At 41.5% G+C, this 25,745-nt stretch overlaps 1 protein-coding gene across 2 annotated transcripts; it reads right to left on the reverse strand.

Annotated features, from left to right (window-relative positions):
* Positions 1-3,050: 3,050 nt before the first annotated feature.
* LOC311227710 (histone H3.3A) lies at positions 3,051-24,892 on the reverse strand. 2 transcript variants are annotated; one of them, XM_084313473.1, is made up of 4 exons: positions 24,750-24,892; positions 23,443-23,583; positions 19,215-19,368; positions 3,051-4,717 (listed from the first exon to the last, which is right to left on the reverse strand). In XM_084313473.1, the coding sequence occupies exons 2-4, from the start codon at positions 23,568-23,570 to the stop codon at positions 4,589-4,591; spliced, it is 411 nt and encodes a 136-aa protein (XP_084169599.1). In that variant the 5' UTR covers positions 23,571-23,583; positions 24,750-24,892; the 3' UTR covers positions 3,051-4,588. The 2 variants fall into 2 exon arrangements, with proteins under 2 accessions (XP_084169599.1, XP_084169600.1); XM_084313474.1 differs by lacking the exon at positions 24,750-24,892 and adding an exon at positions 24,019-24,627.
* Positions 24,893-25,745: the final 853 nt, after the last annotated feature.

A 25,745-nucleotide genomic window follows, 5' to 3' on the forward strand; every position in this document is an offset into this window, starting at 1 on the left:
TTCTAAATCAACATAGAAAATTGTAAAAAAACATTTTTATTTTTTTTTTACATTTTTATTTGCCAAGGTATGGCGAGTGCCATACCTTGCCATACCAAATGGACGCCCCTGATCGTACCCGATGACTTAAAATGTGCCAGAGTGGTTCCACTACACAAAAAAGGAGATAGGACAAACGAAAGTTCTTGAGAAGGTCATATTTAATCAAATATCAGATTTTCTTAAACAGACAGATCTCCTTTATCAATTCCAGTCTGGCTTTCGCCCTGGGTATTCTACGGATGCTTGCCTGATTGATCTCACTGACCATATTCGAACCCAGATGGACTGTGGCAAACGAACTGGCATGGTTCTGATTGACCTGCAGAAAGCGTTTGATACTGTTGACCATCAGATCCTGCTTGAGAAGCTCAAAGCCTGTGGGATGGACGATGGGTCGGTGAGATGGTTTAGGTCATACTTGACTGGGAGGACCCAGGTTGTGAACATAAATGGTGTCGCATCTTCATATAATGAAATAACATGTGGGGTGCCGCAAGGCAGCATCCTTGCTCCATTGCTATTTTCACTATATGTTAACTCTTTCAGTGCCACTCACGAGATTTCTCGTGTTTTTTTATAGGTGGTTGCTAGCCACTCACGAGATTTCTCGGATTTTTTTTTTTTTTTGCGATCTGAAAAATTATTGCATCACCCGAGCCTACCCGAGTATTGCCGAGCTGCGCCGGTGATCACTGTGGAAAAAAGCGCCCCCTGTCGTCTCCCAGATGACATAAGTGATTTTGGAATGGACTCAATGAAAATGAATGGGGAAAAAAATCCGGTACTCCACATTTTCCAGTTCACTGATCCAGCCGGGGTTACTAGAGTTCATTCTGGAGCCTCAGATCTCCGCGGATCATGGAGAACCACTGTGTCGCGTTGGATCCATACACGTATCGATTTTTTCGAATGGTGATCAGGAATTGGAATATACCAGTTGGATACCATCTGATGTCAGGTAAGGACTCTATGTTATCAGTGGTAGGATAATCAGAGTAAGTTTGATGAAGTTATAAGCTGTTTTGTGAAATCTCTTCTTTCGTTTTCACTGTAAAAGTCCGAGAGGAAATCAACAAGGCGATTGTCCGCGCGCGGCCGTAATGTGCGTGCGTGCACGTATAATATTGATCATCTAGCGTTTATTTGAAAACTATTCATAAAAAGGCCGACGAATATCAACGTTGTGGAATATTCCACTAAAAGACGATTTTCATAGAATGCTCCAGAATGAGTTGTTTTTTATATCAAAACGGGGGCTTTTCTAACTGCTCTGAAACGGCAACGACGCGATAAAAAAACAATCTGCCTTCACAGCACTGTCTGGAACATAGTCTTTGATAATGCGATGGGCAGATTAGACACATAGCCATAATTTAAAACATAGATTAGGCGATATTAACGTTAACATTGGCGCGGATGGTGGCATTCAAGCGGTAAAATGGAAAACCAGGCATGGCATTTAAAGAGTTAATGACATGGTGTCTGCCGTATCCTGCAGACTCCTACTGTATGCTGACGACTCAGCACTTCTGGTGTCTGGAGACGACACAGCAGAAATACAAGCCGGTCTCAGTAGGGAGCTGGAAAGCCTTCACAAATGGTTAGTTGACAACAGATTATCGATTCACCTTGGAAAAACTGAGTCAATTCTATTCAGCTCAAAACATAAATTAAAGGAATGTTCCCGACTTGAGATAAGCTGTAATGGCTTCAGTGTCGAGTCTAGAGACTGTGTTAAATACCTAGGTGCAGACCTCGACCAAACACTCTCAGGGAAAACAATGGCCCTGAAGGTGATCAAAAAAGTTAACACAAGGGTGAAATTTTTGCACAGAAAAAAGAGGTTCTTATCACTGGAAACTATGAAACTGCTTGCCAACTGCATGATCCTCAGCCAATATGACTATGCATGTACGTACTGGTATAGTGGTGTTACAGTGAAAAGTAAACACAGGCTACAAACCAGCCAAAATAAGACCATACGATTGGTCCTAAATCTGCCACCTCGAACCCATATTGAGCCATGTCACTTCAATGAGGTGGGATGGCTCCCTGTGGAGCAGAGGGTCTCCTTTCTGAAACTGGGACATATGTATAAAATGTTAAATGGATCTGCCCCCAGATATTTATGCTCTCGTATTGTCCTGCGTGGCCAGGTCCACGGACGACAGTTACGGTCTGGACAGCTCTCAGTTTATGAGCCTAGAAAGGGTTCCTATTCACAGAATGGCTTTCTGTCTACAGCCTGCCGGCCGTGGAACTCTCTGCCCAGGGCCATCCAAAACTCCCCCACTATTGCTGTCTTCAAGAGGGGTGTGAAGCGACATCTGCAACAATAGGTTGCAGAGGGTGCTTGGCCACCACTCTTGAAGAACAGGAACATGACATGCTGAAATGAGGCTCTTTCAGAAAATTGTGTTGTCTATTTTATCTACTTGTTGTTGTATCTATTTTATCTTCTTAACTCTTTCTTTGTGATTTATTGTATTTTTCTTGGGACCATGTTGGAAACAAGTCGACAGACTTTCACATGTTATCCTTGTACCCCTTGTTTTTATACCATTGTATAAATTGTATGTACTAAATAAAAATCAAATCAAATCAACTATATGCATGTCAACTAGGGATGTCCGATATTATCGGCCGACCGATATTATCGGCCGATATCGGCAGTAAAATGTGATATCGGAAAATATCGGTATCGGTTTAAAAAAAGAAAAAAACAATAACAATATTTGTTATATATATATCCAGTGAAATTATTAGTTACCTGAAATTATTCCGTTTTTTGGGGTGGGAAACCCTGCATATATCGGTATCGGTTGATATCGGTATCGGAAATTAAGAGTTGGACAATATCGGAATATCGATATCGGTAAAAAAGCCAATATCGAGCATCCCTAATGTCAACCCAAAACATTTGTGCAAGTGTGCTTTTGGGAACAATTCTTCTGACCGAAGATAAATCGGACAATTCTGAATTCTTACAATAAAACAGAAAGACGGTGTGTGTAACATCCATTTATTACCACCTTATATGACAAATCTGGAAATTACAAACATTGTTTTATTGAAACATCGTTTTTCAACACTTTGAAAAAAGAAAAAAAATCAAAATTAAGAAAAAAATAAAAGATTTAAGTTAAAAGGGTGACGAGTCAACCTGAGAAACGATACACGGATGAGCAATGGATCTGGAGAGAGGGGAGGGGGGGGGGGGGGGGGGGGCAGAACCACCCTGACCAGGATTATTGATCATTAGAACATCGATTTACATAATACACCTTCACCTTTTACTTTTTAATCACCTCATTTGTCAAAAAAAATATAATCCTTATTTTCCGCTGCCTCAACAACTTTTGGTTTTGGAGAACTATATAAATATCCACGAACCTTCGTAATAAAAAGGTCCTTCATATTAAAAATGAGCCGTTACTAAAAAAAAATTTGATTTTAAAGGAAAAAAAGAAAAGATGACCAGAATCACATTTTAGTTTGTCCTGCTTTGGCTTGAGATCATTAGTAGATGATGAAGCCAATTCTGAACATGAGGGAAAAACACTAATTCTTCTGTCGATTAGGAGAAAAGATAACTATCAAGTGAGGATCGACCTTTGGTTGCCAAAAACAAGTCAGTAGCTTCATAAGAGCAGAAACTACAAAATTTCAAATAAGTTTTGTTCTCTGTAAAAAAAGTTTTTGAATCATCCCCCCCATTTTCATACCTTTCACAAATAGTGAATATCTTCCGTAATGAAAAAACCCATGCATGTTTATGAGCATTTAAAAAGGAAAAAATAAGAAAAAAAGAATTGACAACAAAACATTAACCATGACGAATGGAATATTCTAAATAATAAATCAACTGCTCCAAAAGATGCTTATGAATTGTATACAATGTGCTGTGCTGATCAGAGCCAACACTTGCACAAAACACGCATATAAGGACAGACTTTCCAGCCTTGAGGTGACACCAGCACAACGTCTCAGGACGCTAGCTAGGGTGTGGCTGGTAAGGGTGTAGGGAAACACAGGAGAAGGGGACATGGTAAGTTCTTCTAGCACCCTGCTGGGGAGGACAGAAGTGTCTCCCCGCAGACAAATGCCCCCCCCCCCCCCCCGTCTTCACATCCCGCCATCTCCTCTCTTCGAAGCCCCAAAATCCCTGCTCCCCCCCTCACTCCCATCCCCCTCACATTTTCACGATGCAAATAGGGGAGATGCGTGTGTGTGTGCTCGTGGTGGGGCCTGATCGGCGACGAGCAGGTACATGCACAAAAAGAGTACCCTAGTTTAAGTCTGCTGCAGAGAGCACTAAGAAAAAACACCACTATACACTTTATTCATAATATCGTCATCAGTTTTTCTCTAAATACTACCAACAGGAGGAAGGAGGGAACAGGTGAGGGACGGAGAGACAGACTCTAAGAAGAGAGAGACAGACTGGTGAAGGAAGGAGGGAAAGAGAGACTGGTGAAGGAAGGAGAGAGAGAGAGAGGGAGGAGGTGAATAAAAAGGAGAGATAGAAGTGGAGGAGGGGGGGTGTTTAAGCACGCTCCCCGCGGATGCGGCGTGCCAGCTGGATGTCTTTGGGCATGATGGTGACACGCTTGGCGTGGATGGCGCACAAGTTGGTGTCCTCAAACAGACCCACCAGGTAGGCCTCGCTGGCCTCCTAAAGATGGAACAGAGAGAGAGAGAGACTAGTTAACACCATACTTCTCAGTCCCCACTTCATACCCTTCTTTCCCTGTGGTCAGTTCAAATAAAAGGAGAATTCTCCCATCAATGGTTACAGTTGTACTTGTCGTGTCAATGTAGATCTGAACCATCTGTATGTGTGTCTTATAACTATCAAACACATTGATGTTTAGTGTTATGTCAGAATATTAAATCTAAAACAATAAATCTACCTTATAATATTACTTGTCATGATGGTTCATCACTGCGTAGAGTAGAACACTTCAAATACCTTGGTGTATGGCTTGATCAACAACTATCTTTCAAATGTCATGTAGATAACATCATCAGGAAAATTTACTTTAGCATGGGTGTTCTTTACCGCAATAGAAATAGTTTTACATTTACGGTCCGAAAAAAACTAATCTCACAACTCATACTACCCATAATGGACTATGCTGATATAGTATATATGATTGCAGCCAAAACTACCCTTGTTCCGCTTAACACCATTTACAATCGTATATGCAGATTTGTTCTTGGCTGTTCATACAACACTCATCACTGTATCATGTATGAAAATCTCAACTTCCCTTCTCCCACAATAAGAAGGCAACAACATTGGTTACAGTTTATTTTTAAATGTATTTACTTTAATTATCCTCATTACCTTAAACAGTATACGATACCTTTCACTTCTAATTATCAACTTCGTCATTGTACTCAACACTTTTTTTCTGTTCCAAAAACCTTTAAATCAGCTGGTAAAAAATATTTTATGTTTAAAGCTCCATCCGACTGGAACAATCTACCTGTCCACATCCGATCAACATCATCTTTTAAATTGTTTAAAAATATGTTGTCCTCTCATGGTGAGACTATCTGCCTATGCTTTGGACCTCAATAGAATATTATTAGATAGATTAAACATAGCTGGTGTTACAGTTCATGTTATTGTCGTGTGTTGTTGTTGCTGATATACTGTTGTATGCTTTTTATCTTTGGATTACTTTATTTTCTTGGCTGGCGTTGCTTACTCTGTTGTTTTGTTGTTTTTGTTTCTGTTTTGTTTTGTCTAGTTTTTTATTTTTTTTTGTTATTTGTTGTTTGTTGTTTTTGTTATACATTATTGTATACATTATTGTCTTTGCGGACCCCCTTGAAAACAAGATGGTTTCATCTCAAGGGGTTATTCCCAATAAAGAAATTTCAACTTTATGTAAACTACGTCTTTATTTTCTTTTTTACTTATTGTCTAGATACATACTAACTGTATGCTCCACGTTGCTGACTGGAGAATGCCGCTTTCCAAGCCCCTGAAGGGATTTCAGGCAATTCTCCTTCACATTTCTCTGCATTATATAATGCATCTTTTAATGTTTTGTATACGTGTAAAATAAACAAACAAACTGTTCATCTTATCTATCTACCTATCTTGTATTCATCCTGTTCATGTGTGAATTAGGCTGTTGTCAGATGGGAAAATGGATGTAGTTAAAAAAGAATTAATAAAAAATGCCCTCCTCAAAAATCAGTTGAACGGACAGGATTGTGTACAGGTTTGGTGGCCTGGATCAAGGACTACCTCACTGAGAGACCGCAATACGTCAGACTAAAGGACAGTCAGTCTGTCTGAGCAACACTGGCGCCCCCCAAGGAACTGTGCCGTCACCCTTCCTCTTCACCCTCTATACCTCAGACTTCTGCCGCAACTCAAGCGGGTGCCACCTGCAGAATTTCTGACGACTCCTCCATCGTAAGCTACATCACCGACGATGATGAGGAGTATAGAGCCCTGGTGGAGAGCTTTGTGGGGTGGAGCGACAGCAACCACCTCCAACTCAACACCAGTAAGACCAAGGAGCTGGTGGTGGACTTCCGGAGGGGCAAGAAGAGGCCCCCCCCCGATTCCCATCACCATCCGAGGGGAGGAGGTGGAGGTGGTGGAGTCATATAAGTTCCTTGGGGTACACCTGAACAATAAACTGGACTGGTCGGTCAACACAGAGGCCCTCTACAGGAAGGGACAGAGCAGGCTGTTCTTCCTGAGGCGACTCAGGTCCTTCAATGTTTGCAATAGACTGCTGCAGTCATTCTACCAGTCTGTAGTGGCCAGCATCCTCTTCTATGCTGTGGCATGCTGGGGGGGCTACACCAACTCGAGGGACACCAACAAACTCAACAAGCTGGTGAGGAAGGCTAGCTCCGTGGTGGGAGTCGAGCTGGTCAGACTAGAGGTGATGGCAGAGAGGGGGAAGGAAGGAAGCTAGAAGGAAGCTGGCTGCTATCCTGGAGAATCCCTCCCACCCCCTCTACGACGAGCTAGTCAAGATGAGAAGCACGTTCAGCCACAGACTCATACCACCCGACACTCAACTAACCGCCTCAGACAGTCCTTTAGTCCTGGCTTTATGTAACCGTGATTTAATGTTCGTGGTTGCACTGTTCGTCCACACGCAACCGGGTTTTTCGAACACTGCAACCGTGGTCATTTAAAACCGGAGTCCAGGGTGAAGTTTTGGGGGAATCCCGGTTTCAGTGGTTGCGTGTAGACATAGTAACCGAGATTATTTCCAGTGTTTACGGCAGAGCTGTTGCAAGTAGCGTTATATGAAAATGATTGTAACAAACTTTTGTTCTAAACATATCGTCCAGATATTAGACCTGGCCACCATCACCAGTAAAGAATCAATAGCGAGCGATATCGGGGGTCCCTGATGTAAACAAGACAAAAGTATTTTTTCTGGTCTGCATCCCCTTAACAATTGTTTGTATTGAGCTGTATTGTACCCATTCTGCAATCTGTTAAATAAAGTTTTCATCCATTCATTCTACTAGCATTAACGTTACTAGTACAATCAATAGAGAGCAATATAACAACATTAACCAGACTGCTATATCTATGTCCAGCAAGCTAATGTTAGTCTCCCCATGTGTAATGTTAAGCATTAACTTATGTTGGAAATGACAATTATCCATTAATTAATGACGTGATGATTAAAGTATTTCCACTCCATTCCACGATACCAGCGACTCACCAGCTAACCACACGTAAGCCAACCAAACCAGTGATCTTTGTACGCTATGTACGCTAGCCGTAATGCTAACTATTATAATGGTAAACCCCAATCACATTAGCACGTAAGCTAACAAAATCAGCAATCCTTTTGTGAGACTAAACTCTCCGCTCTTGGTGGTAAATTCAACTTCAAATTATTTTATTTTCCTTTTCGGAAATTGTGTTGATGTTGGTTTTGTTTCATCAACAAATGAGGCAGAACACAGTGAATGTATCCTTTTTTGTTTATTGCACTTTGTTTTTGCTGCAAACAAATTACTTTTTTTTATTATTCGTTGCTAGCTGTAGAATGTTTGGCTGTGAGCAAGGAGGGATGTTTGTGTTCCGTGCTTCAGTTCAGTTTCCGGTATTAACGCTAAACCCTTCTGATTGGTTGAAATGGCCTTCATGTTTGAACTTACATCGCCACCTATTTCTTTGGCATTGTACTACATGTATATTACATCACTCTGTAGTACGCGGTTATTTTTTTAAACCACCCGTGTGTGCGGAGGATTCTTTTTTGAAAACCTCTGTCAAAAATACCCGTGATCGTGTGGACTGGGCCTAAGAAAGGTGTTTTGAAACAACAAATGAACCTCTTAAAGGATAACTCCAAAATTTTGGGAAATTAGCTTATTTAACATCTTCCCTGGAGTTAGACAAGAAGATACATACCTTTTTTGTCTCTGTGCGTGCATTTAGCTTTGGGAACAGACGCTCCGTTAGCATAGCTTAGCTTCATCACTGGAAGTGAGGTGGGACTAGGGCTGGGCGATATGGCCTAAATATGATATCACGATATTTTCTGACCTTTCGGCGATACACGATACGCATCACGATGTTTCTTTTTTTTCCCCAAAATTCATTATGAGGCTTACCAAGACAGTATTTGAGTTTGCAAGCTAACATTAAAGACAAAATAAAATACCCATGCATTTAGCATTTTTATATTATATATTAGATTTAGATTATTGGATTATTAGATTATATATTGCATATATTTAGCAATGAGATATTATATGATTTAGATATGAAATATGATGAATTGAAAATGGGGGACCCTGATGTAAACAAGACGAAAGTCTTTCTCTGGTCTGCATCCTCCAGTCCGCTGTTGACTGTTGTTGTATTGAGCTGTACTGTATTATTTGTACCCATGCTGCAATCTTTTAATAACGTTCTCATTCATTCAGTCGGCAAACAGAATCATTTTGATTGACAGTCGCGTCTGCCAATTACGTCACATCGCTTGCACCCGCCCTGCTGTTCTTAGCACCAATCGGAAAGCGCGTATTTCTTTTTTACTTCCGCCATTGGAGAGCTCAATGACAATAACAATGGCAGCTCGCCGCGGCCGACGTTTAGCTTTTAGCTCCGCAGAAGGACTAAACGACTGGAGGCATAATGATTTTACTTCAACGGATGTTATAATAAAAGCCTTTCCATACATCTGTCTGATTGAAAACGTTATTAACAGACCGCAGAATGGGCACAACTGAGTCAGCACGGGCTGAGATATGAACGAGCTTGCTATATCTAGGTCGACCTCGGTCGGCACTATGTAAATACGCTAATGTTATTGAAAGTGTAACTATATAGAGACCTCTGAACAGGTCCTGCATTATTATTATTATAACGTTAATGCCACAAAACGAATGCCTTTGTTATCATAAGTAGTCACTTTTGATGCAGTAGTGTGTGTGTGGGGCGGCGCTGTTCAAAAGTGTCAACGTGTGGACCAGATTGACGCGACACAAGCCTCTTGGGCAAAACATCACGATATCCACGATACGTTTAAAAAGTGTATCGTTAATGAACTGTACCCGATATTTATATAATATCGTCATATCGCCCAGCCCTAGGCGGGACAGTACCCCGACGTTCCCTACAGGTTTGTTGATATTCTCATTCCTTCAAAGGATCTAAACCGATTGAAGTTTATGGATACCATGACTTAAAATCCTCTTACCTTGACGATTAAAAGCCTCCCCAATTTAGAAAACAGTAATCCAATGGCTGGTATTGATAATATACTACTAACTAGTGGACGCTCGGAGCTAACCGGAGCTAACGCAGAACAGGATGTGTAAAGCAAATATAATGACTTCCTTTCTGGGGTTTTCAAAATAAAAGTGCGACGTTTATAGCAGCGGAAAACGTTTATTTTGTACATTATCCAACGTTAACACGAACCTAAACTAACTTTAGGTTAGTTGTAACGTTAGTTTAGGTTCGTGTTAACGTTAGATAATGTACAAAATAAACGTTTTCCGCTGCTATAGACGTCGCTCTTTTATTTTGAAACCCCCCAGAAAGGAAGTCATTGCTCTCGTTATCTGCTTGAGTGTCCGGTTGCTGGTTAGCTCAGTTAGCGTGCAGTATATCAATACCAGCCATTGGATTACTGTTTTCTAAATTGGGGAGGCTTTTAATCGTCAAGGTAAGAGGATTTTAAGTCATGGTATCCATAAACTTCAATCGGTTCAGATCCTTTGAAGGAATGAGAATATCAACAAACCTGTAGGGAACGTCAGGGTACTGTCCCGCCTCACTTCCAGTGATGAAGCTAAGCTATGCTAACGGAGCGTCTGTTCCCAAAGCTAAATGCACGCACAGAGACAAAAAAGGTATGCATCTTCTTGTCTAACTCCAGGGAAGATGTTAAATAAGCTAATTTCCCAAAATGTTGGAGTTATCCTTTAAGCCCGACGGCTCCGGTACTGGGTCAAAATTAATATCACGTCACACATTTTTCTTTTTAAAATGTAGCCAAGAGTAAAGACCCTAACCCTATCAAAACAGCAGTCAACGTGTATATTTTTAGCACTACGTTGGTTTACCAATGATTTTAAGTGTTATTAGCGAAATATAAGTGTATAAAATATCTCTGCGCATCCATGAAACCTGATGAATTAAACGTGAGGAGATGACGCCATCATTCATGTACCGGTATGTAGTCTTAAGAGAGAGGAGACCCAGGGCTTTCGATGGACATCGAAATTTCATAAAACTACACTACCCAGCTCACGCCAGCCTCTTTTTTTTCTTTTTCTAATTTCAATTAGACAACACAACATATGGGCGCCCCAGTGGCGAACCACATAGCGCGCTCAGCCACGACACGGCCGACCCGGGTTCGACTCCTGAACCCGTCGTTATTTGCCGAATGTCTTCCCCCCACTCTGTCTCCTAGAGCCATATGAAATCCGTTTTATTATTTTCCAAATTCCATTTTATCTTTTCCCAAATTCCATTTTTTCCGTTTTAATATTTCAGAATTCTGTATTTTGCTTTTTATGTTACCATCAGAAATAGTGTCTAATAAGTGGGAATGAATAAATGTCCACAATTGAATAAGATATAACAGTCCATTTAATGTTTTTAAGTGCTGAAACTCAGAAATACAGTTCAATTTTACACAATATTTTTCAATTAATATTGTGACAAAATAAAAATACATATTTCAAGTGTAAACAATAGATACAGCTAGCTACTACTGACATTATCACAATGACAATGTCAGTAACCTAGCTATATCTATTATATTGTGATGAAATATAGTAATGCATAATTTAGGCACCTTTAGTTTAGTTTATTTCGATTATAAAGGACAGTGTATAATGACAATCGTTTGCATTAAACAAATGGATGGGTGCACTAGATTTAGCAAGAAGCTATCATTTCCATCTATAGTCCTATGTACTGTAACGTTTCATAGCTATTTAAGTTTATTTAGATTATAAAGGGCAGTGTATAATGACAATCGTTTGCATTAAACAAATGGATGAGTGCACCAGATTTAGCAAGAAGCTATCATTTCCATCTATAGTCCTATGTACTGTAACGTTTCATAGCTATTTAAGTTTATTTAGATTATAAAGGGTAGTGTATAATGACAATCGTTTGCATTAAACAAATGGATGAGTGCACCAGATTTAGCAAGAAGCTATCATTTCCATCTATAGTCCTATGTACTGTAACGTTTCATAGCTATTTAAGTTTATTTAGATTATAAAGGGCAGTGTATAATGACAATCGTTTGCATTAAACAAATGGATGGGTGCACCAGATTTAGCTAGAACTTCTAGAAGCTATCATTTCCATCTATAGTCCTATAACGTTACATAGCTATTTAAGTGTATTTAGTTTATAAAGGACAGTGTGTAATGACAATCGTTTGCATTAAACAAATGGATGGGTGCACTAGATTTAGCTAGAAGCTATCATGTCCTAACGTTATAGCTATTTAATCACAATAGTGTCGCAAGTGTTTTTGCGGGTCCAGTCCACGGAACGTTGACAGAATTAGCAAAACACCTTATCACCGGAGGCATAAAAGTCATTAGGATACTGTTCTGCTCTGAATTGAGGGCTTATTGTGGATTTCTTTTTAGCTTCTTGACGATGTTAACACTGAAGCAGCCAGACGCTTGAGCACCGCTGTGTTGTGTGTAACATGCTGTAGTGTCCCCGCCTCCCCGGTCGCGTGTGCACCAAACGTTCCACCCAAAAACGAAATTTCAGTCCAGATTAGGCCAAATTCTGCAATATTCCACGTTTTGCAGTTGATTCCATTTTTATTGGTTAATTCCGCGATTCCGTCTGCGATTCCGTGAACGCGGATTTCATATGGCTCTACCGTCTCCCATTCCTCCTCTGTCTCTCCCTACTGGATTGCCCAGTAGAAATAAAGCGATAAAACGCAAAAAAAAAAAAAAAAAAACACAACACAACACAGTGATAATCATAATAATGACAAGACAATTAGAAATAAATACATGCAGAATATCAGGACTTAACTAATAGATACAAAATACAGAGTAAAAAATGTAAACACCACAAACACAAAATATATACAATACATTGTCTGAAAATATTCTTTGTGAACAATTCTGACTTTATTTTCGTGATTATATCTCACGGTCGAACAAACCTGAACGTTATTGCCATAAAATACAATCTTACAATACAATATAATACGTCTCAATCTGATGATGAAAAATGGCGGAGCAATGGACATTATAAAAAAGTAACCGTACTTACAGTAGATTTAATTCACGGTCTTTGCTGCCCTGTAACGGGAGCCTGGTGGTACTGAATCCGGATTTGAACTCTGCCATTGGAAAGAGGAGATTTGGCCCGATACATAGATGTATGACTTGGCCATAATAAGGTAATTTATAGGCCTGATATTCTATATTTTATATTTCAAATTGCATGTGTCCGGATGGCAAAATTCTGTACTGTATCTACAAAAAACCCTGTAAATCATCTGCCCTTTATTAATTTGCTTAGATTTTTATTTGTTCCCCCCACATCTGGTCAATGTCAAAGATGAAATATATAAAAAAAAATATAATAATAAGGCGGTCAGGTGGCGTAACGGAGATTGCGTTCGTCACCAACCCCGGAGCGGCTGGATTCGCCTGTTCGAATCCAGCTCACAGCTCCGGGGTTGTCACCAGCTTGGCTGGCCGTTCACACTAATACAATTGGCAGTATTAGAGGGTGGGAGAAGCTGGCGGGGTGGGTCCGGGTCGTTGTAAACAGCGACTCCTACAGTTCGGTCGGGGCGCCTGCTAAGCGCGGATAGGATCTAAGTGGGATAGTGTGATCCTTCCACACACTACGCCCTCTCAGTGAGAATCCGCGCTGCCAGGTGAAAAGAAGCGGTTGATTGGCTGGACGTGTGTCGGAGGAAGCACGTGGTAGCCTCCACTCTCCCAGACCGACTGTGGGGGGTAAGTGCGCAGCGACCAGGAAGGGGATTGGTAATTGGCATAACGACTAACATTGGGATGGGAGAAAATCGGAGGAAAAAGGAGGGGGGAAAAAAGATCAATAAAAAAAAAAGATTATAATAATAATAATAATAATAATAATAGATATTCTCCTTTGGTTCATTACAATTTACCCATTCTAGCAACAGACACAATACTTCAGACACTGGGAATACATTCCCTGAGAAGAAAATGCAAATACCTTGTAGAAATGGAGCAATCTTCCATTTACTTAGGTACCGGTATGTACTTTTAGGAAAATGTTCTGAAAATATGGCTCGAGGTTAAGTGGCTCAAAAAGTAGAAGAGCAATGTCGTTTTGAAGAGACATTTTTACTTTTCTGTACTCAAGAGCTAGCAAGGGGCTCTAGGGCTGGCAATGTTGGCCAGTCACTTGGTCTGGTCAGGTGGTAAGTGGGGATATCGGTCCGATACCAGGCTAAAATAGATTATCGGTATCAGACAATTTCCCAGATACTAACCGCACCTCACCATTTCATCAGAGAAACTCTGATCCGATTGTGTGCGTCTATATGAAACGTGAGTAAATTATCAAACAGATTTTTATCTTACCCGTCTACAATCAGCCTCTGGACTGAGCGAATTCACGGGATGGTTAAGAACGCTTATAATGACAAGTAATTCCTTTGTTTGATGAGCTCTATTGTTCTTTGAGGACTGATTTAATTATTATCTATCGTCATCTATTTAATTATACAAGAATGGACTGGAATATAATGAACGTTACAGAATCATGATATAATGTTCCAGATAGACTATGACGAATTAAGGATTATTCATATGAATTGATTTTCTGTTGTTGATTTAAGTATCCATTATTGAGAAATAAATGTGTTTGCAGCACAAACACCCATTGACCTGATGAATAAACCCCACCTAAGAGTGGTTAAAGTGGAACTCGATCCAGAACAGTCATCTGACCGTGACTCTTCTCTGCTCACCATGCCTTTCATTAACCTCTTAATCCCTAGCCGTATTTTCAGAATATTCACCTAAAAATACATACCTAAGTAAATGGAAGATTGCTCCACTTCTACAAGGTCCATTTGCATGTTCTTGAATGTATTCCCAGTGTCAGAATATTGTGTCCGTTACTAGGCTTGAGTAAATTGTAACGAACCAAAGGAGAATTCTTCATCTTTGACAGTGAATAACACCATGCCAACATTGACCAGATGTGGAAAATTGCCACGGAGCTCATTCAGCACCTTCTTGAGATCAAGTGTACAAAGAATCGAAGCAAATGAATAAAGGGCAGATGATTTACATGGGTTTTTGTAGATACAGTACTGAATTTTGCCATCCGGACACATGCTATTTGAAAAGATTATATAGAATATCAGGTCTATAAATGACCTTATTGTGGCCAATTCACACATCTATGGATGGGGCCAAATCTCCTCTTTCCAATGGCAGAGTTGAATCTGGATTTAGTACCACCAGGCGTCCCTGACAAGGCAGCAAAAACCGTGAATAAAATCTACTGTAAGTACAGTTACTTTTTTGTACATTTTTCATCTGATTGAGGCACGTTTTTCCCCCCAGAAGTTCACAGAAAGGTAAAGAAACTAACTACGTTCTATTTTATGGCAATAACGTTCAGGTTTGTTCGACCCGTGAGATATGATCCCGAAAATAATGTTGAAAAATTAGCTGGGTAGTGTAGTTTTTCTAAATCCGAAAGCCCATCGAAAGCCCTGGGTCTCTTCTTTCAAAAGACTACACTCACTTTTGGCTGCGGCATTTCCTTGCATCAATATGCGCCGGTTTCCGACTCAATGCACTGAGATTTCTATAAAATCATATTTCACTAATAACACTTATCATTGTTAAACAAACGTAGTGTTGAAAATACTTTGACTGATGTTTTGACAGGGTTATAGACTTTATTCTTGGCTACATTTGAAAAAGAAATGCAACATTAATTAATACGTTCTGTACTGATCGATTTATGGTGCGGGGCTTAAGGGGTTAACCCTGTGCCGACACGTACCCTAAAGTAGCCTATTGCTCCATTATACTCTCTAATGGAGAAAGTGTATAATCTAGGTCCAATGACCCCAAAATGATGGTCCAAGTCTATACTGTTCATTAAAAACAATGGATTGGATCAGTACTCTGTATCGGCCAACCCAATGCCCAAGTATCAGTATCGGGACTGAAAAAGTTGGATCGGTGCATCCCTAGTGGTAAGCCTGCTGGCTGCCTCGTCCCCAAACCTTATGTTCTCCCTAGGAGCAGCGTGGTCTCTAGTGGGGCTTTTGGACTCTTAAGCCCCTTTCACACACACACTGGATTCCTGAGCTTAACTTCACAGCACCCAGCGGGCCAACGAAAACATTTCAAATGATTCCACATGGAGTTTACCCTCCCAGCATCCAAGTCCTGAGACAGTGTAACGACCAACTGAGTTTGCGAGGTGCTTTAAGTGTTTTAGCCTGTGCAAAGTGATTATGTGGTCGTAGGTCAGCTTTTGTTCAATAACGCTTTGAAACGGGAGATTTTTTAAATGATCAAGTCAAGATGATGTGCTGGTCAGTTTGTTCCAGAGTCTGACTACAGTTTTTCACGGCGTAATATTTTTTTGCACTGTACGGAACACTGTTAGCAGCTTTTTTCACTCTGTACGGAATACCATTCACCCTTATTTCATACCTTAATTTTAACTCTAAAAAAGTTGCGGTTGCCCTCATTTGCAACGATGTCGAGTTAACATGCCAATTAAATAAATATCTAAAATTATTTAGATAACTAAATCTAACTAACTAGACACCACCCCTCGCCCAACCAAGCGGAATAAATTCATACGTGAGAACATGTCTGCCACAGAGAATCGGCTACTGTGTGCTATGTGTGTGAAAGGGAAACTCCAGGCTATTGTCTGGAGTTCATGTGTGAAAGGGGCTTCAGGCCTTGTCCAGACGAAAACGATTTTTGATCTTTTTCGTTTTCATTTCATTTAAAAAAAAAAAAAAAAGGTTTCCGTAAAAACGAAATCGTCTCAAGAAATAAGTGCGTGCCACAAATTTACAAAATAAATGTCTTTCCTGTTTTAGACGTTGCTCTTTTATTTTGAAACCCCCGGACCGGAATGTTGTCATTGTTTTCGATAACTTGTGTCGTCCGGTTCTGTGATTTTGAGCTGACGCTAGTTTCCAACGGATAGGAGAGAGACGACACTGCGGCGCAAATGCAGCTTCACAGGCAATCAGTGATGAGGAGGAGGAAGAGCTGCGGATTTTAATCGGCAGGAGAGAGAGAGAGCTCAAAGCCGTATATAATATAATAGCCCCGTGGTGCGGTCGGAGGCAGCTCAAACTACCTGTGTTGTATTAAAGGGGTTATGCACTGCTATTCCTAGCACTATTTGGGCAACTTTACACACTTCCTGTGAGTCTATGTAACACATCTGTAATTTTTATTCAAAAAATAATCATTGTTTTATATTTCTAATCTTGTACTCAAAACCAGCAATTTTCAGCCTCATGAAAGCAGGCTATTATTGGCTTGGCTCCACCCATACTAGCAGAATGCTTTGAGTGACAGCCACCCACCAAATAGTATTGAGCAGTACTGTAGCAATACAAATATGGTATGTCATAAATATAGAGATGTAGCAGTACTGTCTATCTATATATATGTTACCACTATTTGTAAAAGCCACAACCACGTTACCATATTTGTAATAATGTAAATCATTGTGTCGTTGTACATATTGTGTATACACCGTTAGAAGCTAACATAGCTTAGCTTGGTAGCTATTGTGCTAACAACATATCCCGACGTCCGGCTCGCTGGCCGGCATGCACGCCCGACACAAAATGGTTCTCTCCTCTCTGTACACCCCCGTCCCCACGGGTACCCTGCCGGGGAGCCCATGGACGCGACAACGGCGGCAGCCGTAGGGTGCTCGAGCCCGCCGTAACGCTAGTGGTACACAATAGCTATGAGCTAACTAACGCTACGGCCGCCGCTGTTGTCGCGTCCACAAGCTCCCCGGCAGGACACCCGCGAGAACGGGGGCACACAAGGAGGAGAGAACCACCCCAAATCGAGAACTCATGCCGGCCGACAAGCCGGACACCGCGGTTGTTGTTAGCACAATAGTAGCCCACTGTGATGCACCGAGTGGGCCACCATTGATCAACATGCAGCGATGTGTAGCTTGCATGATGCGTGTGCAGTGCTTTGCCACACAGGTCTGAGAAAAGGACCTGCACATGATAGCAACCGGGAGCGTCGCGGAGCATTCAGCCTGCTGGCTACCTAGATCCACTTCAACCAGCCGAGCGTCGGGAGCTCCAGCAGCTTGTCGATGTGCTAATAGCCTGGAGCCAGCTACCGTTAGCTTGCCGAGGCTCCAGCACACCGACAAGCTGTGTAGCCAGCTAACGTTAGCTTGCAGAGGCTCCAGCACACCGACAAGCTGTGTAGCCAGCTACCGTTAGCTTGCAAAGGCTCCAGCACACCGACAAGCTGTTTAGCCAGCTACCGTTAGCTTGCAGAGGCTATTAGCACACCGACAAGCTGTGTAGCCAGCAGGCTGAATGCTCCGCGACGCTGGTTGAAGTGGATCTAGGTAGCCAGCAGGCTGAATGCTCCGCGACGCTCCCGGTTGCTAACGCCGGCCCCGGCTGGTGCTAACTAGCTAGCGATCGCTCCCGAGTCCCGAGAGCTAACGCCGGTCTGTCTGTCGAAGACCGAGGGAACCGCATCAGGCTTCAGCTGATTAGTGATCTTCTGGACAAACCTTCCACCCTGCAGGTAGCAAGAATGGAGGCGGGCATTACTAAAACCACAGAGCCAATCACATCACCGTGCGCTATAAACAGCGCCCTGTGACGTGCACCAGGTCGTCAAATCAACATGACCTGATTTACTAGAGGCAAAGAGGGGATGGGCTGTAGCTGAGGAATTCGCCAATATAGTATTTAGGCCCAAAAACACATTGATACGAACTCCTATTACTATAATACAATGCTAGACTGAAAAATTACATTTATAATGCATGGCACCTTTAAATTAATTGATTGATGTTTAACTTGTCCCTGTGTCCAGTCCTTTCGACTAGCAAACGTTGTCTGTATTTAACGTTACCGATGACAGTTTATGACTCAAACCCAAGTTAATAGCTTCTGTAACACTGTAAGGGAGATGTAAATCTGTTGTCGACGGTGGTTGTGATGTTGGCTGAGTTTGCACATGCGGGTTAAGGGAGAGGTGGGCTATCACGTCAACGGTTCAGGAAAAGACTCGTACCGCTTGTAAAGACCGCCACGCAAGGGGAGCGTCTTCAGATTTGCGCACTCTGGAAGCCGGTTTCAGAAAATAGCATCTTCAGGCTGCCACAACGCAGTTCCGTGTGGATGAAAGGTGCATACGATCAAATACTTTGACTAATACGACCGAAATCGGTTTGGCCTCAGTCTTGTTTGTAAGGCATCCGTTTTCCTGCGAGCAAACACAATGTCTATTGTTTTCAGTTTCAGTCACTTCACAACTACCATTCACATGTATGCCAGCCTGTCCATTCAGCTGCGTGGAAGATGGTCATTCTATTGCTAGACTCCAGCCGTTTCCCCAGCGACCTGACGCGTGATTGGCTGAGGGACACTAGGAGCTGGACATACCTGCAGGGCGCCAATGGCTGCGCTCTGGAAACGCAGGTCGGTCTTGAAGTCCTGGGCGATTTCTCTCACCAGGCGCTGGAAGGGGAGCTTGCGGATCAGCAGCTCAGTGGACTTCTGGTAACGACGGATCTCACGCAGAGCCACGGTACCGGGCCTGGATATTAATGGGTGTGTGGGGGGGGGACAACATAAATCAAATGTCTCACATACAGCTGTGCCCTAGGTAGCTGGGCCCTAGGTAGAGTATCTCGATGCTTGGAGAACCACTAACTCGCTTTTGTTAGAGAACCACTAACATGCTTTTGTTGGAGAACCACTAACATGCTTTTGTTGGAGAACCACTAAAACGCTTTTGTTAGAGAACCACTAACACGCTTTTGTTGGAGAACTAAACACACTTTTGTGACTTGCTCCCATCTTGCAGGATGTGATGGGACATTCTACTCCACTGTCATATATACATATCAGTGTTTGTGAGACTGTGGTGGGTAAACCTCTGCCCCTCTAGGGGGGTCTGAGGGCATGCACCCCGGAACTTTTAACTTTTTTAAGTTTTAAAGTTAAATGCATCAATCTGGTGCACTTTTGAGAGCAAAATAAAGAGGCTAGATCTATGATGAACTTTGTGCTCAAAACACAAAATCGACTAGAGCATACATTTGAGCCATCAAAGAAATGAAGCAAAGGTGGTTACCTGTGTTGAACTGGTTTATTTTTTAGAAAATAAAAAAATATACTGGATTACTATTACGACTACTACCAATACTACTGATACATCCCTATTGGCAAACGTTATATTTAAAAAGAGATATATATATATATACACTTTTTTTTTTTAAGTAATACAAATTTTTTGGTTCATTATAAAGCTGTGGCGGGACCAATTAGACTGTGGCGGCCCGCCACATATCACATATTTTTCAGACTTATTAAAATACTAGAGACCAAGGCCCTCATTTATCAATGCTGCGTACGCACAGATATGTGCGTAAACCATGCGTATGATAATTTCTATGAAAAATGTGGGATTTATCAAAATGAACGTATGCTTGAGATTGTGCGTATATCTATGCACAGCTCAGACCGTGCGTACATGTCACCAAGCGGTAGAATATGAAGACAGCAACATGAGATACTTTCATGCATTAGTTTCAACACGAACATGTTCTGTATGACCCGTAACCATAATGCATTATGGTTAATTGTAAAATAGCGACAGTAGTGTAATTATTGTTGTCAAACCCTATCAATTTAATAGCATTTGGAATAGGGCTTTCTTTACGCATGGTTTATCTATATAGCGTTATCGGAATACTACGGGGGGGCGCTGACTGCGCTCCGCGGGGAGCTGTTTTCAGAGATGATAGGGCAGTCTATTTGCCGAGAGAACATAATATTAACTAGAGTCCGCTACCCGAGACACATTCTCCTTGATTTATACCGCAATTTGGGACCCAAATTGGAGCGTGGAACAAAACGCACAAATGCCATGCCCATTCAAGTCCTCTCTACCCTCGGGTCATTGGCCACCGGCACGGTCCATCGTGATATATTGGAGATGGATCGAGAAATAGACTGTTACTGTACCCATGCAGCTGTCAAAGCTCCATCACAAATTCAGTTATGTGAATAGAAAGGGATTCCACTCAGTCAATGTTGCGATGCGCATTTGGCCGATACATGTCGTTGCTGGTGACCGGGAGGAAGGCACGCATTGTATTGAATTAAATTGTAATGTTATTACTGGGGTATCTGTAATTAAAATATCGCTTAAATGCATGTGATCAGGGTTATCCACTGAAGCCATAGTTAAATTGATGCTACAGATTACTTGTAAAAGTAATTTGATTACTGATTACTCCTTTAAAAAGTAATCTAGTTAGTTTACTGATTACTTGACTTTGAAAGTAACTAGGTTACTAAGTCGTCGTTATCCCCCCCTGCTGCTGCCACAACATAAGAATGACAACCGTTTTTTTTTTATATAATAATACTTTATTGAAAGTGCATAATGTCATAAATCATGATTGGCTGCTCAGACAGGTCATCATGAGACGTCATCAGCCATCAGGCCATATAAGGTTGCAGCTGTCCACTGCTCAGGCACTTTAGGACAGTGGTTCCCAAACTAAATAAAATAGAAAATGTATATAATATAATTTTTATTTAAAATAAAATTGTAAACCGTTGTGTAATATAAAACATGGTATTGTAGTTTGTTATTCTCTCAAATTAGGCTTATCATTATCAAATAGTGGCGCTTGTGCGTGGTGACAGTTTTACTGACGCACCTGCTCCTCTGCTCTGCACTTACCCGCGTAAAAGCAGTGGCTCAGCAAGCTAAATCTATTCATTGCTGCATCCACAGGGAGGCCCTAGCTGCCAAAAAATGCCTGCTGATCTCAAAACAGTCTTGGACGAAGCAGTAAGAACTGTCAATTTTATCAAGGCCCGTCCATTGAATTCACGTTTGTTTGCAGCTTTATGCGATGAGATGGGCAGTGATCACCGGCAATTACTTCTCCACACTGAGGTCCGCTGGCTATCGAGAGGAAAGGTGCTTGCTCGGCTCTATGAGTTGCGTGATGAAGTTAGAATGTTTTTTACTTAACTCAAAATATGATCTTTCACATCGTTTCTGTGATGTTCAGTGGCTTGCCAAATTGGCATATTTTTTTGCATTTGAATGGACTCAAATGGAAGTCAGTGCTCTCTTATCAGCATTATGAGATAGTAATGAAATAGTAACGCACAGCCACTTGGAAAAGTAACTGTAATCAGATTACTGGCTTGTAAAAAGTAAAAAATTAGATTACTATTTACTGAAAAAAGTAATCAGATTAGAATAACTAGTTACTTAGTAGTGTGCAGTTACTGGCATCACTGTAGTTAATGACTGACCAACCCAACGAACGACCCAACAGGAGTGCAATTATAACGGGCTCACGCTCGAACAAGAGCCCTTAGAGTGCAGTTGGCCTGCTTGTTTGGCATGGGGGGGGGGCAGACGCAGAACACCCACCTCCAAATGCAATTAAATATTGTTTAAAATAAAAAGCGAAATACTATTAATTTGTGTGTCATGCTTCCAAATAAGATTGGTCACAACAAAATGCTTTCTACACTAGCTTCAATTTGTTGGTTAGAATAGATGACCTCTGTTGAAACTTCACTGAGAGCGAGATTGATCACGGAGGACTCGCTCTCAGTGAAGTTTCAAGTCCGCTTAGTCCATTATCCTACATTCCATGGGGGTGTTTCATTACCATATATGGTTAATTAGGGGCGGTTCAGTATGCAAATGCTTACAATCATGCACAAGCATAGACGGTAAGAACATTGGTATTTATCAACACGGAGTGTGCGTACGACCTGTGCACACACGGTTGATGAATCCCGATTTTTCTGTGCGTAGAGACATTCTAAATGCTTAGGAATGAAAATAGAACACTTTCTACGCATTATTGATAAATGAGGGCCCAGGATACTAAATGGGTCAGCTGGGGATACAAGGCTGACGAGCCTCTCATACTGTATCCAACCACGGGCGTTAAGTTGCTTCTGAGTGATGTCATCCTAAAAGTGGGAGGGGCCATTGAGCCACAGTGCTGCTCCCATGGAATAAACTAGACTTGTCTTCCGTGTCTTAAAGCTGACAACCAATCAGTGTGATTGCATTCCCACTTCAAGCATCTGGGATTCAATATAGTCAACGACGCACATGGGAAACGCCTCAATGGTGCCACACATGTTCATGAACCTATTGGACGTAGTCGGACATCTTCGACTCCCACTGAAAACCTATGGCGCTCTGAACTTCCTGTTCTTCTGAACCTCAGGCCCCTTCCTGCTGCTGCTCATAGTCTGGTGTTAAGGGCTCTGCTTTACTTTTGGTGTGTGGTGATACAAGACCGCCCTCACTCTTGGTCCCTGCCTCCATTGTTCCAGCTACTGCCTCGTCTCAGTGACTTGCATGAGACCAGTGTTCATGATAATTTCACAGACTAAATTAAGTACATTTGTTGGTTTATGTGGATGACACCGTTTGCACAAAATTCTGCTAAAAGTTTGAAGAGAGAAAACTAAAACACAACTTAAAAATGGTAACCGTTGATTACATGGCTCTCGGTTGCAAACAACAAATCGAGCCAATTATGAACTTGAGCTCAACAATTGAGTATTTGGACAAATCTAGAGAATATAGCCTCGGCTGGGAGCCTCGCCTCACCTGTAACGATGGGGCTTCTTGACTCCACCAGTGGATGGGGCGCTCTTGCGGGCAGCCTTGGTAGCGAGCTGCTTACGTGGAGCTTTGCCTCCAGTGGACTTACGGGCAGTCTGCTTTGTACGAGCCATGGCTACTGGTCACCTGGAGACAAGAGGGAAAAGACTAAATACACCATCAGACCGATTATCTTGTTCCCACTTGAAATGCACTCAAGCATGTGACATATCACAGAGGCGAACATGTCTTCAAGGTTTTCAATTGTGCCTCTTGCTTAATAATTGCCGTTATTACATTTCAGATATTTAGCAGACACCAAGCAATATCAACAACAACTTCCAACAAGTGCAACAGTATTTTATTATTACTATTTTTATTTATTTGTTTACACAAAAGCTCAAATCCTTGCATGACCTGCATAGAAGGTTGCCAAAATAAGGAGTACTCAGGGCAACTTGACAGTTCCCAGTAAGTAGCCTATAACGTATCCTACAGTGAATAAGTCCTAAGAAGGATAATGGACCAAGTCTTCTCCATGGAGGAATATTTGAGTTATTCATGGTTGCTGGTCGTGCTCACCCCCACTAGAAGACTACATGTTTAAGGAAAACAACTCCATCAAAATAACTTCCAGAAACTTAAAAGAAATGAAATAACGTATTGAAATTCACCCAAAACAATGAGCGGGTGAACTTTGAGGTTGAAACACAACAAAACATTCTCCAACGACCCGACAGGACATCAATCAAAAACAAAAGACGACGCAATTGGTTAAAAATGCAATCCGTGTGTAAATACAAGAGTTGAACCAATCACCGTGCAGTCTGGTGAGAGAAGGCGGGATCTACAGTGCACTGACGCTATCGGTGGCCCCGCCCACTCCGTTCTCTGATGATGGCGGCGGTTTGATGCGCAAACGGGATAAAGACCCAGAGCAGAAGAGCAAAGCAGTAGCACATAAACTCGGATCATTTTATAAATAACGAATTTGTCAGCGTATCGAGCAACTACCGGACAATAAAGAAGACATCTCAAGGAATCCATACATAGGCATAGGACAACTAAGCGGTCCCGAACGGCTACGTACAACCGAACTAAACCCGCGCAGAATTTGAAACCGAAACCCTCGTCTGAACGGTGTAGAAAAATACTGCATTTTCTCCGTCGTTTCGACAGCCGTGTTTGTTATTTTTCTCCACGACGAAATAAAAGCATTTTCTCTACTAAATAGCACCAGAAACGTGTCAATTTGTAACTTTTAAAATTGAAAGTTAGCATCAATTTAGCGTGGCTTATTTCGAATGACTTACCTGGGCGAAAAGTGTACGTGAAGATGTGAGAAATGTTTCGCTTGTCTCTTATTTTCTTCTTCAAGCCACAATGGGAACCACCGTCCAGCGGGAAAATGGCCGCCGCGTCAATCATCCGTCCCATAATGCAACAGTGTTTACAATATTTCTTTGGCTACTTTGATCCACGCTGGATACATTTCTACATTGTCTGGTGTTATTTGATTAGAGTGGAATGTTATTCTGTGCTTTTTGAGAGATCTGCCAAGCAGGTGGCATTATGTCGGGTTTCTGTGAACCAGTAAGATACATGTTGGATACATTTGATAGTCCGGTTCAACAATAATTTCAATCAAGTCTGCTTTTATTAGACGTGTAAGCGGTTGAAAACTGTTTTGGTTTAAAAAAAATTGAATTGCCTGGTTCCAACCGTCTAAAAATATCTTAGGTGATTAGCTGTACATGTCCATAACACCTAATTGTGTTTGATAGCTTTACTTATTGCCATCATTGGCGTTAATATATATATTTTTGTAATTTCTGAATTAATTATCCATTTTCATCATGCTCTAGAGTATGGAGCATTTTTTTTTAATCTATCTATCTAATTATGTTATATTGTATAATTGTCATTGAAGACCCCCTTGAAAACTAGTTCATACCAAGGGGTAATTCCTAATAAAGAATTTCAATTAAATAAAACATTCTTTACATTATAAATGGCTGCATTTATCCAAAGCGCTTTACAATTTGTTCCTCACATTTGACCCATTCACTCACACTAATGGCAGAGGCAACCATGCAAGGTGCCAACCTGCTCATTGGGAGCAATTAGGGGTTAAGTGTCTTGCTCAAGGACACTTCAACACGCTGCCCAGGAGGAGTGGGAATCGAACCGGGAATCTCCAGAATTACCAGCCGACTGCTCTACCTCCTGAGCCACTGTCGCCCCATTATAAATTGTGATTTCACACAGGCCTTTCCATTGATGAAAACCTATTGTGAAAGAAATGTCTT

This window comes from Notolepis coatsorum, assembly GCF_963971535.1.
Source record: "Notolepis coatsorum genome assembly, chromosome: 1".
NCBI lineage: Eukaryota > Metazoa > Chordata > Actinopteri > Aulopiformes > Paralepididae > Notolepis > Notolepis coatsorum.

Bases quoted from the DNA above. Each gene is read 5' to 3' on its own strand.
- LOC311227710 (XM_084313473.1), bottom strand. From the start codon at position 23,570: ATGGCTCGTACAAAGCAGACTGCCCGTAAGTCCACTGGAGGCAAAGCT. The intron at 19,369-23,442 runs GTGAGGCGAGGC...ATTAATATCCAG, and splicing joins AAGAAGCCCCATCGTTACAG to GCCCGGTACCGTGGCTCTGC. The intron at 4,718-19,214 runs GTATGTCCAGCT...TTCCATCTTTAG, and splicing joins CAGCCATTGGCGCCCTGCAG to GAGGCCAGCGAGGCCTACCT.